The sequence below is a fragment of the Uloborus diversus genome, chromosome 3 (genome assembly GCF_026930045.1).
Source record: "Uloborus diversus isolate 005 chromosome 3, Udiv.v.3.1, whole genome shotgun sequence".
Taxonomy (NCBI): Eukaryota; Metazoa; Arthropoda; class Arachnida; order Araneae; family Uloboridae; genus Uloborus; species Uloborus diversus.
The window spans coordinates 110486800-110499238 of record NC_072733.1 but is presented as its reverse complement, the minus strand read 5'-3'; the positions used below and the strand labels follow the sequence as shown (position 1 = coordinate 110499238).

Here is a 12439-nt window from a genome sequence, read left to right as displayed (position 1 = left end):
AAAGATTTTGGTAAAAGGCTTTGCCATTTTCTGTAGAGTGGGCTAATATTACTAAAAAGTAGAATGAATATAGAATGCACATATTGATCAGTTTTTTTTCTTCTTTTTAAATTCTTCACTTGGCTATCCATTTTCCCAGTAAGTGAGAAAAAATGCATTATTTCTTTAGTGAGGAAAAGTTAATATTTTTCTATATTCAAGTAAATATTCTGTTATTAATTAAATAGCTTAAAAATCTTAGTGGGATCAAAAAAAAGTGATTAAATATATATATATATATATATATATATATATATATATATATATATATATATATATATATATATATATATATATATATATATATAAATATAAATGGAGAGTCTCCGCCCTGAAATGCAAATTAGGAGGTTCAACGTTATACGCTGTGAACTGGATAAAAGCGCGAGTTGCGCTATGTGTGGTCGTCTTCAGTTCGTTCATAGATAAAGCAGTAGTCGATTGGACTGTTTCGAGGTATTTCCTATCAGCTGCATTGTGCGCATAATCCATAGGTCGCTAGAGTATAACCGGCCCTTCTATTTTAGTTCGGGAAAGTCAACCTCAACAGTACCTATTCCGCATACCACGGACTGGAACCACCGGGAAGTAACATTTTCATTTATTCTTTATAACATCCAAGGACTATGATTTTGTCTTAACAACTTTAATTAAATGCAATCAAAGCTTCAATTATATTCTCTTCAGTTGTTTGCTAGCCAAGAAGCGGCATTTGTACATAATGTAAATAAAAGAAGAATTATTTTAAATAAGATGTTCTCTATATCAGTTTAAACGTTACCTAAATTGAACGGACAAGCATCGTCCATATATATACATATAAAATTAGAATTCAATCTTTTTATTAATTTACTAAGATTAAGTAAACATTCTTTATTTTAGCATTGAAGGAATTGGCTCATTCTGAAAAAATTGTTTTAGCAAACATTTAAAATCTTAAGTTTTGCAATCCCAACATTTGTTTTTTATTTATTTTTTTTGTATATTTTATATTATTATTATTATATTATTAAAGTACATTATTTATATTATATTGTCACTATTTCTTGATTAACACTATAATGCTACTTTATTTGCAATTAGGTTTTTGCCATTTTTTCCATTTTTTTTCCATTTTTGCCATGGTTTTTTCCATTGTCCCGGCAAAAATACCTTTTTGCCGGCAAAAAACCCAACCCTGACCATTCCCAATTAAACTTGTTCTTCTTTCCTGCATCGATGGAGCCAATATCTTCAGATTTATCCAGATACCTCATTTTTTAAATGAGAACATGCAAAGTTCAAATGAATAAATTTATCAAACAAAAATAGTAGCGAAATGAAAAGTAAGAGTTAACTAAACAAACTAATTTATATTTATGAGGAGCATATTAATAACGATGAAGTATAATTAGAATTAGTTCAATAACAACAGAACGAACGCAGATAAAGATCATAAACCAGAATATAAAATAAAGAAAATATTTGCATGCGATCAATTCCTCCAACTGCCATAAAGAAAAAAGACAGGAGTCGAAGCTCTTATCCCTTTTCTCTTTCTACCTTCCCCCAGTTTACAAAATATGACCGTAGCTTACGCTTTATATTTATACCAAATGTCTTCAATTTGGATTTTTTCGTTTCATCAAACATCGCCCTAAATTTTACTAAAATGAGTTTTTCTGAAAATATAGAAGTTCCGGTATTTTCGAAGATGAAGATACCGGAATTTAAGATGAAAATACCGGAAATCCGGTAAAATACCGGAACACAATCACCCCTGTTAAAATGCAAATGTATGCCCTTCTTAATGGTGTTAAGAAAGGAAATAGGGTTTAAATCAACCTTGAGCAAAGATTTGAGGAATTAAAGTTTCAAAAAGACAATTTGAAACGATATTTGGCGATGTTTGAAAAAGAAGTTTGGAAGCCTTAAAAGGTATTTTGCAAAATTTAACTCTTAAAGCGCACTTTAGACGATTTTTGACGATGTTAAGGGAAGGGAGGTTCTAAACTTTCCCCAGAAATAATTACGAAATTGCAGTTCTAAAACACAGTTTTGGAGTACCTCTTTCAGTACTAAAGGCAAGGAATAGTTTCGAGACTTCTTTGGCTAAATCTTTGTATTTTAGTTGTTTTAGATAACTGTGCCCCCCCCCCTCCTTGAAAAATGTATAAATCAGATGCATAGTAAGAGGTCAGTTAAAAAACCAACCGCCCCCTCCTTGAATACTTTCTGGATCCGCCCTTGTTATACTATTCCATGATTTACATCGGATCTTTACCTAATTCGGTTCAACTAAGTTTAATCGCTAAAAGCTAACAAAGAACAAGGGTAAAAAATACTAATTTCACTAATAAATCGCAAAATAATCATATTTGTGCTAAGTAGCGTATCTGGAATTTGTTTTTCAAGGGGAAGGGGGGGGGGGGTCATGACGTTTCTAACATGCACATAAGCTACCATACTAGGATTGCCAATATGTGCTAAAAGTAAAGGTTGTGCACTTTTTTTTTACCCGCAAAACCACACAGAAATATAATTCGGCGGAATTCATACACTTTGGGAGGGTTGAAGTTTTAAATTTGGAAAAAATGCAAATAAATTTTAATTTATATTTAAACTGTTTTAAACTGCAAAAAATTGCTACGTTTTTTTGTATAAACAAATTTCTTTATTTGAAATTTTATATTACCTTAACACTTGAGTAATACTACATCTGATGAAGCATCTTTGCCGACTAGCAATAATTTCAAATCTGTTAATGGGTACGATGCAACTTTTGACACACAGAGATTACTTTTGAAAAAGGCATGATGAACTATTAATCCATAATATGAAATTTTTTCTTCATCGTGAAATAAGTTGAAAAAAGCTGCATTCCCAATTAAAAAGCTCAGTTCGACAACTGCTATTGTAAACAATCGAAAAATATTGGAAGTTAGTAGCTACCATTAAGCATTTCGACCGTCATTGAAGAAGTGCTGTGAGATATGAATGGAAAATTATCACTACAATAGCTTAAACTCCCTTAAACAGTATAGGGATAAGGTGAAACACTTTGTATCTCACGTGTAACCACATTGGACGATTAAGTGCTGTAAATGTATTTGAGATGTAACTGTTTTCGATATAGATTGCTTTATGTTACTTGCTCAAGGTTGGTTTCACTTAGAAATAAAATTCTTCTTGCTGCTGAGAGGGGGAATTAAGAACAATATTTAGAAGAAAGTTTGGAATTAAATTTATGGATTAGAAAAATTTGAATCATTTGAGTTTTAAATTTTTAGACTACGTTTCGAAACGTGAAATACATTTCGTTTGCTTTTAAACTGTGGATGAGGGGAACAAAATATGCAACAAGATTCTGTAAAATAAAACAAAAGATTTGTCTATCATAAAGTTGTAAGTACAAACAAGACTTTTTTTTTTTTAATTTTCCGGCCTGAAAATGATTAAAAAACAAAATCTAACACAGATAGTGACCAAAATGTGCACGCTTACTTCTTTCTCTATGACGCAGTTTAATTGACGGTTTTTAAAAGTGTGTTCAATAGTTCACGTGCACCCACTTCCATTTTTAATGTTTTACATAACTTAAAATAATGACTGTAATGTAGCCAGTGGACCTATTCCCACCTCTCACAACGACTGTGGCTCTATAAATTAAAATTTTGATGTTCTCTAAAAAATTCTCTGTCTAAAGCAACAAACTTAAATATGTGCTCTCTCTACCTGCATCAGTGTGAGATATCATGTATAACATTACCGGCAAGTATTACGTTTTAAAAATTTAAACTAGAACTTAAATCTTGACTAATTTCAAATCGCTACAAGACATGAACCTTCGAAAGAGCGAGCAGACACACTTTGTAAAGTTTTTTTATACTAAGCAAACTTTTTCTGCGAAATGTGCTTGCCTGAAAACATACAAAATAACCTATCACTTGATACCTTCATTCGAAAAACACCACCAAAAAAGAGTGTTATCGTCTATTAACAGCACTGAGTGAATTCTTTATTTTCTGTACGGTGGACTATCTGTTTAGCTTTTGGACATTGAAGATGATTTTAAATTAATCTGAAAATATTATAACTGTGTCCAAGAAGACTTTTTTGTGTATATTTGTGCCTTATAATAGGGATTGACTTTTTTTTTTTGGTAAGCTCACGACTCTTTCTAAGGAAGCATTCAATGATTTATTTTCGAATAAATTGTACGTGGAAAGTACTGTTGCATTTTTTTAAGTCTTGGGGAAAGCAAAACCTACAAAGGCGGCACAACGCTTTTCTTTCGAAGCATCATGTAAAAGGTTGTCCCACAAGATGTGCAAAAGACAATCATTTGTCTTTTCATTAAGACAATTTATGTACCGCCCGTCTGATTCAACCTCAGACAACGTATGGGTGTACACTACAAAGCCAAAACAATATTCTTCATACTGTTTTGCTTTAAGTTGATGTTACTTTTTCAGCAAATGATTGATTTTCTGTGTTATTTAAAGTATTTTGAAGATAGCCTAGAAAGCGGGGTGAATGTATTTTTTTACGCTCAGATAGAATTCATACTTTTGATAATCCAAAAGATATGTTGCATTAAAAAGCACCTGGGCAACGCCGGGTAGTAAGCTAGTATATAAATGAAAAATGTGAAACGGTTATTTATACACACTAACAAAGCAATATTTATACTAGTGCGGTGCTTGGGAACTTGTGCAGTCAGTGATACTAAAAGGATGAAAGTACATTCATGAAGTCAATGTTTAGTAGTCAATAACGAAACCGACCACGCTTCTGCACCATGCTTCCTTTCCAAATGTTTTTGTGTTGCAAGTGAGAAATTTGCTTTAGCTCTAAAATTCATTGCTTATAAAAACTCGTGTGGTAGCCATTTCGCGTAGGTCGAATCATTGTAGCAGGAGTCGACTGTAAAAATAAGAACTAAGACAAATACCCAAAATGATAAAATAAAGCATTGGAATAAAATGTCCATAAAAAGATTTAATTATTTTTTCTTTCAAGGCATACCACTAAAAATTCAATTTCAGACTATAGATTTATTATCATTGTAATCGATTATTTTCGTGGATGTTACACATTTACTTACCTAAGGGAAGTTTTTGACCAAGCAAGTTATTATCTTTTAGAAAACTTTCAATACATTCAGCCAAGAAATCAAATAGCTAAAACAGAAAAATACATTCAATAAATAATTAAACAATCTCAAAAATATTAAAGGTAAATAAATCCATACTTAGACAAATGGGCTTAACTATTAGAAAATCAAAAATAAAATGAAATAGCTATATCGAGTTCACTCTGAAAGCATTGAACTACTCATATATACAGCCATGGGCGTCGCGGACCGGGGTGGTCCAAGGGGTCCGGCCCCCCCCCCCCCCCAATGCTCGAGGACCGGACCCCCTCAATATTTGAAAATCGGACCCTCTCGATAATTGTCATGATGAAATTCATTATTTTGTGGAAATTATTTTTGCTTTGAAGACTTTAAACAGTTGCATAATACATAGTTTACCATGTTTAATTCATATCAAATAAAATGAAATGAACATCGAAAAAAAAATGAACTAAAAAAAAAAACAAAATAGGTGATATGTAGTAGGGTGGGCCGAAATAAGCCGAAAATTTTTTTTTTCGAAATCAATTTTTGGATAGCGCGCAAAAGTTGCGTAGTGACCTATTTAGCACTCACAAAAAATTTCTTGGATATCAAAAAATATCTAAAGCCGGCGCTATTTGACACTGAAAAACCGAAAAAAAAGAGAGAAATGAATTTTTGTCGAATTTTTTTTTTTTTAAACTAAATTCCAAATATTTTGCTAGAATGCACCGAAAATGTTATATAATGAGCCAGTTCGAGCCCATAAAATGTTTCATTGATTTTAATGAGCATTTAACCGCTCCTTTCCGACATCCAAAAATTGGAGAAAAAATGAAAAAATATTGAATTTCTTTAAAAACTAATGTGAAAATTATCTTTCACAATATAAATCATAGACTAATTAATTAAATAGCACCATTAATCATAGTAATTATTATCACGCAATAGTATCATACATTTTCGAGAACTACATATATAGATAATAAAATTTAAACAAAAAATCTTCAAATTTGATTCATAATACCTCATGCATAATGAATATTATTTTTTGGAATAATATTGTCCCTTGTTATCAAATGATGGAAGTTCTTTCCTAGCTTGAAGTTTAGCACGAATGTATCCATCTCGTGCAGTTTCACCACGAACTTTTATTGCAGCTTCGGTTATTAGTTTCACACAACGTTTCACAGCTTGCGTGTGACAGGGAAATTTCTCGAAAGTAAACTCTGTAGAATGTTCTTTGCACATTTCTTTCCATTGTTGGTCTTTTAGATGCATTGTTAGAGGTGGCTCTGTTACAACACAGTTTGTCCAATCAACTAAATCAACGGCTTCAAAATTGAGTTTAGGACGCTCAAAAAATCGTACACTATCCGAGCTCTTCGTCTTCTTATTTCTAGAGTTCAGAATGCGCCTAAGCTAATTCCCGAATGTACTGCAAGGTTTTCTGATGGAGTTGGAGTGTCTATATACAAGCGTAACAAACGGTTTGTAGTTGTCACCCACTCAGCAGAACTGGTCGGCGAGACGTCCCATAATGATTGTATGTTTGACGTCTGGAGGGCGCTTCAATATGATGTCCACAGGACGCCTCTAATTTTATTTTTTGTAAAATTTAGCGCAGAAAATGAGTCAAAAGATGATAAAATTGTTGAAAATAGATGAAAAACGTATATTTCACTTCAAAAAAGTTTAATTACTAATTAAAACCGTGTTTTTCCAGTTTGGTCTTATAGCGTCAGTTTAGTCTGTCCCTGGGACGACATAACAGTGACCACTTGAGGACCCTTTTACTCAACCCGGGTTCCAGCCCTCTACCCTGGTCCCTGGGTCGTCCTGGCGACGGACTTCATGCCGTCTATGCGACGCCGAACCTTTTTACACTTACACTTCATCAAGATATTCCGCGTAAAAATATACTCCTTAGCAAGAAATAAATAAATAAATTATTGAAAGGTTTAAAATTGCGTCTTTTTGTTTCGAAACACATTGTAACAAAGAAGCATGGATAAAATAAAGAAAAAAGTTAAGCTTCCAACGGTAATTTTATTTTTGATTCTATTTCGAGATATTCATGCGCGGCATTCTAAACCAGCGTCGTCTCTCTGAGCTCCCGCGCGCTGTTCGGCCCATGTTTTTGCAAGCATGAAAGGTAAGTAAAAATATTTTTTTGTTTATTACATATAGAAATGCAATAAGAACATTGTGTGCATCTTTTCTTAAAAATGTTTGTTTAAGAATAATCCTAAACGTCACCGAAAGAAAAAAGCAAACTTTTAATGTATATTCGTGTGTGTTTTTACTTGAAATGTAGTGTTAACTATATGATGTGTTCCATTGTTTGTCCGTTGTGTTTGTGGCAGTTTAGTGTAAATGTTTACTGGAATACGTTCTTGAAGTGCTGAAAAGCATTATGTTTTTTTGTTTTGTTTTCTGCGTGTCCCTGCAGCATGTGAAAAAAAAAAAAAGTGGGGCTCGTTACGTAATGTAAATACACAATCATGCCGATACTTCGACTGTTGCAGATTCTGTTGATACTAAATTTAACAACGATATATTTTTTTTATGGTATGAAATTAGACAGTTGTGATTAACATTAATATAATGTGTTTTATTGCAAGCAAATTCGTATACTCTGTATTATAATGCAAGCAGATGATGTTTAAAAATAATGATTTTATTGTTTTTCAAAGCTGAAAATTATTTTTCTTTATCTCATGCTTGGTTTTCTCCTTAAAGATGTTTATGTCATGATTCTGTAATTTTACTCCCTTAAAGTATTACGCCATATTTTTAATAGTAAATAAACCTGAAGTGATTTTGCTGTTATGCATCGTTTTATTACTTTATTGCATTCAACTGTTTTAAATTTTTCAGGATGATTTACTTCCTTTTTATTTTTGTCATTCGCAAAAAAAATCATGTATAGTTTTTAATTTACTAATGCAATGATCATGCTCTTTTTCTGGTGAATTTCTTCAGTAGTATTTACATAAAGTTTGTCTTCGAGGTCACCAAGAGACATTGAAATTTTAGGAGCCTTAGTCTGCTCTTTTTAAAAGAAGAGGGAGGCATGCCATCGTTCTTGGGGACTTTACCAGCGCTGACAAGATTCCATGCCACCCTAATCGAAAACTGGTTGACTGGGCATGGTTCGGAATCAGTCATGTTACGATTTTTATGGGGATGCCTGTCCCAAGCTAACAAGGCCTTTGGGTCTCGGTGGCCCTTGCACTCACATGCATGATATAGTGTATGAAATTAGACTTTTTCTTCTCCTTTTTAGTACAAAATTGTAATGCATTGTTATTTAAAGTCTGAACCAAATGATTGGTATGCCAGCAGCAGTGTCATGTGATTTTTTGAATTTTACTAAAATTTATTTATAAACATTTAAATTCCAATGAACTAGACTATATTCTTAATATTAGAGCGAGGTTTTGTTTTTGTGAACGACTTTATTTAACAACTACCAAATTTTTTATTAGTGTTTCATGGAACTTGATATAATACAGTCGTAATGCCTTAAAGGTACAAAGATAATTTTCATTTTGATTAAATTACAATAAAATACCATAAAAATTATTTTTCTTTAAAAAGTCGGCTTTTTACAGTGGTTTAAACCAAATAAAGCCAGCTGGCCTTTTTTGGCCCGGCTAAAACCGAACAGCCCTGCCTACTGGTCCCTTGAACCAGTGAATTATTTTGCTAACCCATGTGTAAGCTGTAGGTAGCACTGCATGAGTGATGGCCTGTTTTCAGTTTTCATAAACTATGTAAAATTGTCTACATTGTGATATCAATGCAGCATATATAGAAGATTCAAGGGGTACTATAATGAAGTACCAAATACATATTAACACACTATTGTACTTTTCGTCATTACATATAATTTTCTTCCTTTTTTTAAGGAAGAAAACTTAAAGGGATCAAGGAGCAGAATGGAAATGCTTCAACTTTAACTTTAAAGTCTAAAAGGTAATATCTTTTTGTATTGAATTTTCATGCTTTTTCTTTCTTTCAAATGCAAATAATATTTGTTTTTATTTGTCAGATTATATAAATCTAACCTCACTTTTCACCAGCCCCGGACTGGCCAGGTCGGCTAGTCGGCGATCGGCGAGGGTCCCCAAACGAGGAGGGCCCCTAAACGGGGAGGAAAATTTTTTGCGCGATCTCTCTTTTTTTTTTTTTGCAACTATTTTGATCATATTCTTCACTTTTTTTTCCAAAATCGGTCTTGCTAGTTTCATATTTGTAGCACACAAGTTTCATATTTGTAGCACCACCTGTGGTTCCAGGTGGGACCGCAGGGCAAATATAACTTTTTAGGCCCCTCCTCTTAGGACCCCGATTAATATATCAGGGAACCCTAGGCCAAATGCTTTTTCGGGGGGCTCCTATGTATTTAAACCTTACAATTTCTGCATGAGCATAAAAAGTGTCAACCGTTTTGGGGCCCCTAAAGAGTGGCGGCCTTAGGACTTCGCCACGCCTAGTAAGCCTATTCAAAAATCAGTTTTGTCTCAACTGGGTTTCCATCTCTTTGAATTTGATTCGTAAACTTTTGTTTTTTTTCGGAGGGTGGGGGAGTGAGTGCCCCCTGATACCTTAATCAGGCCCTGGTTTGGTTGCCCCTAGGACGCAGCCAATTCAGTAATCGGGAATCAGGTTCTAATAATTTGGTATGCTTTAGGAGAACAAAAGCATAAATTTTTCTCATAAACGAATAATTTTTAAATGAACATTTTCCATATCATAAGCTGTTGACTAATTTTTGCGTGTTATTCTCACCGATATGATTTTTACTTTGGTAAAACTAGATGTTTTTTTTTTCAGGACAGATATTTTGTCAAAAGTTCAGTGGCATGTTCTCTTCGATTTCGAAAAAAAAAAAAAAAAAACTTTTTTTTTTTCATTTTTTAAATAAATGTTTGAGTAATGGATGTGCTGGGGGCCCCGTCAAGTGAAAACTCAATGTCAGCGCACTTCGACGTACTACTTGTTTCATCCCTCGCGGCAGCTTTATTCACCGCTCATTCTGTTGCTCTGTCAGGCAAAGGTGGGAGTTAAAGCAAGGAGCGAAACAAGCGGCTATCGTTATTTTAAACTTTTATCTTTCTCATTGGAGCATCGGCATGCGAGAACTACCTTCGGACGTGAGTCCCCAGGTGTTCTCCCTGGAGGGACTGTAAAAACCTTTCATCCGTTATCAGATGGAAATCAACTTTCATGTGGGGAGGGAGGTATGTTTTCCTCTTATTGTCAAATTGTTACTCTAAAACATGTGGACACCAGACGTTGGAAGCTTGGAAGCAGATCATATGAAAGAAGTTTCTGGAATTAGACATAGATTAGAACCAGAACTCGCCTTCTTGCTAAAAATTATCTTTTCTCTTTAGATTAACTCAACAATTTTATGCACTGCTATCTGTCATTTTGAGACTAGCTACTCACTGGCAGGACACCAAATCTGTAGCTAAAATTTTAAAGCATTTGAATTGTTTCATATTACACAGTAGCGAGATGGAGATGTAATATTAAATCTGGAGAAAGAATCTCCATAATGATGATCTTTTTTTGAATACACGAAAGGGGTCAAGTATGTATAATTTTAAATTGTAATGTAAATCAATTTTCTATTCCTGAAAATATTTTAGCGATAGCAATATATATTTATGTATAAAAAATAACGTTGAGCAAATAATTTTCTAATTTTTACTACCCATTGATCCTGCGAAGTAACTTCTCTATTTAATTGTTGAATATAACTGTATTCAAACACTTATGTTTTATACTGATTATAAAAATAGATGCATCTGCAGTAAGTGCTTTTGGCTGACTTGCAGACCTGTTCGTCACTTATTGTACTTTGTAGTTTATTATCATTTTTTACAAGTTTCATACAATTTAGATATTGTAAATACAGAATGAAAATTCGTTTTAATGAAGAGTAGGTGAAGCAAATTCTTAAAAATATATTTTTTATACATAAAATTGTACCTTATGTTCAGTAACTTTACAAGTCCCAAAATAGAGCAAAATGGCATTTCTGAACACCTAACTTTCAAAATTTTAATAACCCCGGACCCCGGGGCCCCTTTTCAGCACCTAGCCGACAACCCAAACAGGAGCCAGTCCGGGCCTGCTTTTCACCTATTATTTCCATCGATTGACTTATGTTTTGCTTATGTGTTGAGCTAGGTTTCTTGAAGATCAAATCGTGACAAATATTTTAATGTATGCATACTGAAATTTTAACTAAGGGAGTTACAGTTCTAGTTTTGCTCCCCCTCCCCCCATATCTCTCCCTTTTCACGCAACTAAATTTTTAATTAAGTCCTTTGATTGTTTTATTATTTTTTAAGTTTCCTATAGTTCGGTTTAGAGCTGTTTTTTAGTCATAAATATCTGTATAAAATGTTCCAAAATGAATATTTAAAAATCATTTTAAATACAGTGTAACTTTGGTTTTAACGATACCCGATTTAACGATTTCCTGAATTAAGCGATTCATTTCACTGGACCGAATTTAACTGCATTGAATGTATAAGCTCCTTGATTTGAAGATATCCTTATTTAATGTAAACTTTCTCCAGTCCTTTGACAATTATTTAATCGGGGTTATACTGTTTTTTTTTAAATATTTAATAGCACATAATTGTGAGTGTAGAAAATCTGCTACTTATATTTTTCCATGACTTTGAATTAATGCTCTCACAAAAGCAACTATGTTGTCAATCAAGTGCATGCTCATGTCTGTGTTAAGCTTGGTTTCAATGAATAAATTCTGAGGAATTACAAGAGATCTTACTGTTGGGGGAAAGGGATTCTCAGGCTTAAATGCAGGGCTGACAAGAGTCTGTCGACTTAGTTGGAAAGTGTGAGAGGGCTGGGGTTTGGTGAACAAACTGACAAGAATGCATGACAAAACAAAATCTGTGTTAAAACCTCCTTTAACCGACACTCTCAAATATTGAACATTTATTCCGAGTCCCAGTCCCTGTATATAGGCTTTTCCATATCATTCACTCTGAATAGCTTACACTCAGAAAACAGTTATTATATAAAACTGAGTGAATATTAAAGGGGTGACCATCCCTTGAGGGAAATGGTGCATCGTCTCCCCTAAGCTACGACCCCCCCCCCCCAAAAAAAAAGCATTCAAAGATGTAGTTTGTTTCAGTTTCAATAATATCATTCCCATTCCATCAGGACCCCCTTCCCTGCATTAAAGAATTTTTCCACAGTTTACACCAATTACTATTTTCAAGATGTATATGTTTGATTGAACAGAGT

The 12439-nt window shown here is 33.5% G+C and overlaps 1 protein-coding gene across 1 annotated transcript in view; it reads right to left on the bottom strand.

Moving 5' to 3' along the window:
- Positions 1-12439, bottom strand: part of LOC129218892 (hexokinase-1-like) — a 105688-nt gene that overhangs the window by 63636 nt on the left and 29613 nt on the right. Inside the window, exon 3 of the mRNA XM_054853213.1 lies at positions 5126-5201. Coding sequence (XP_054709188.1) covers positions 5126-5201 — 76 coding nt within the window. The remainder of the gene's footprint in view (positions 1-5125; positions 5202-12439) is intronic.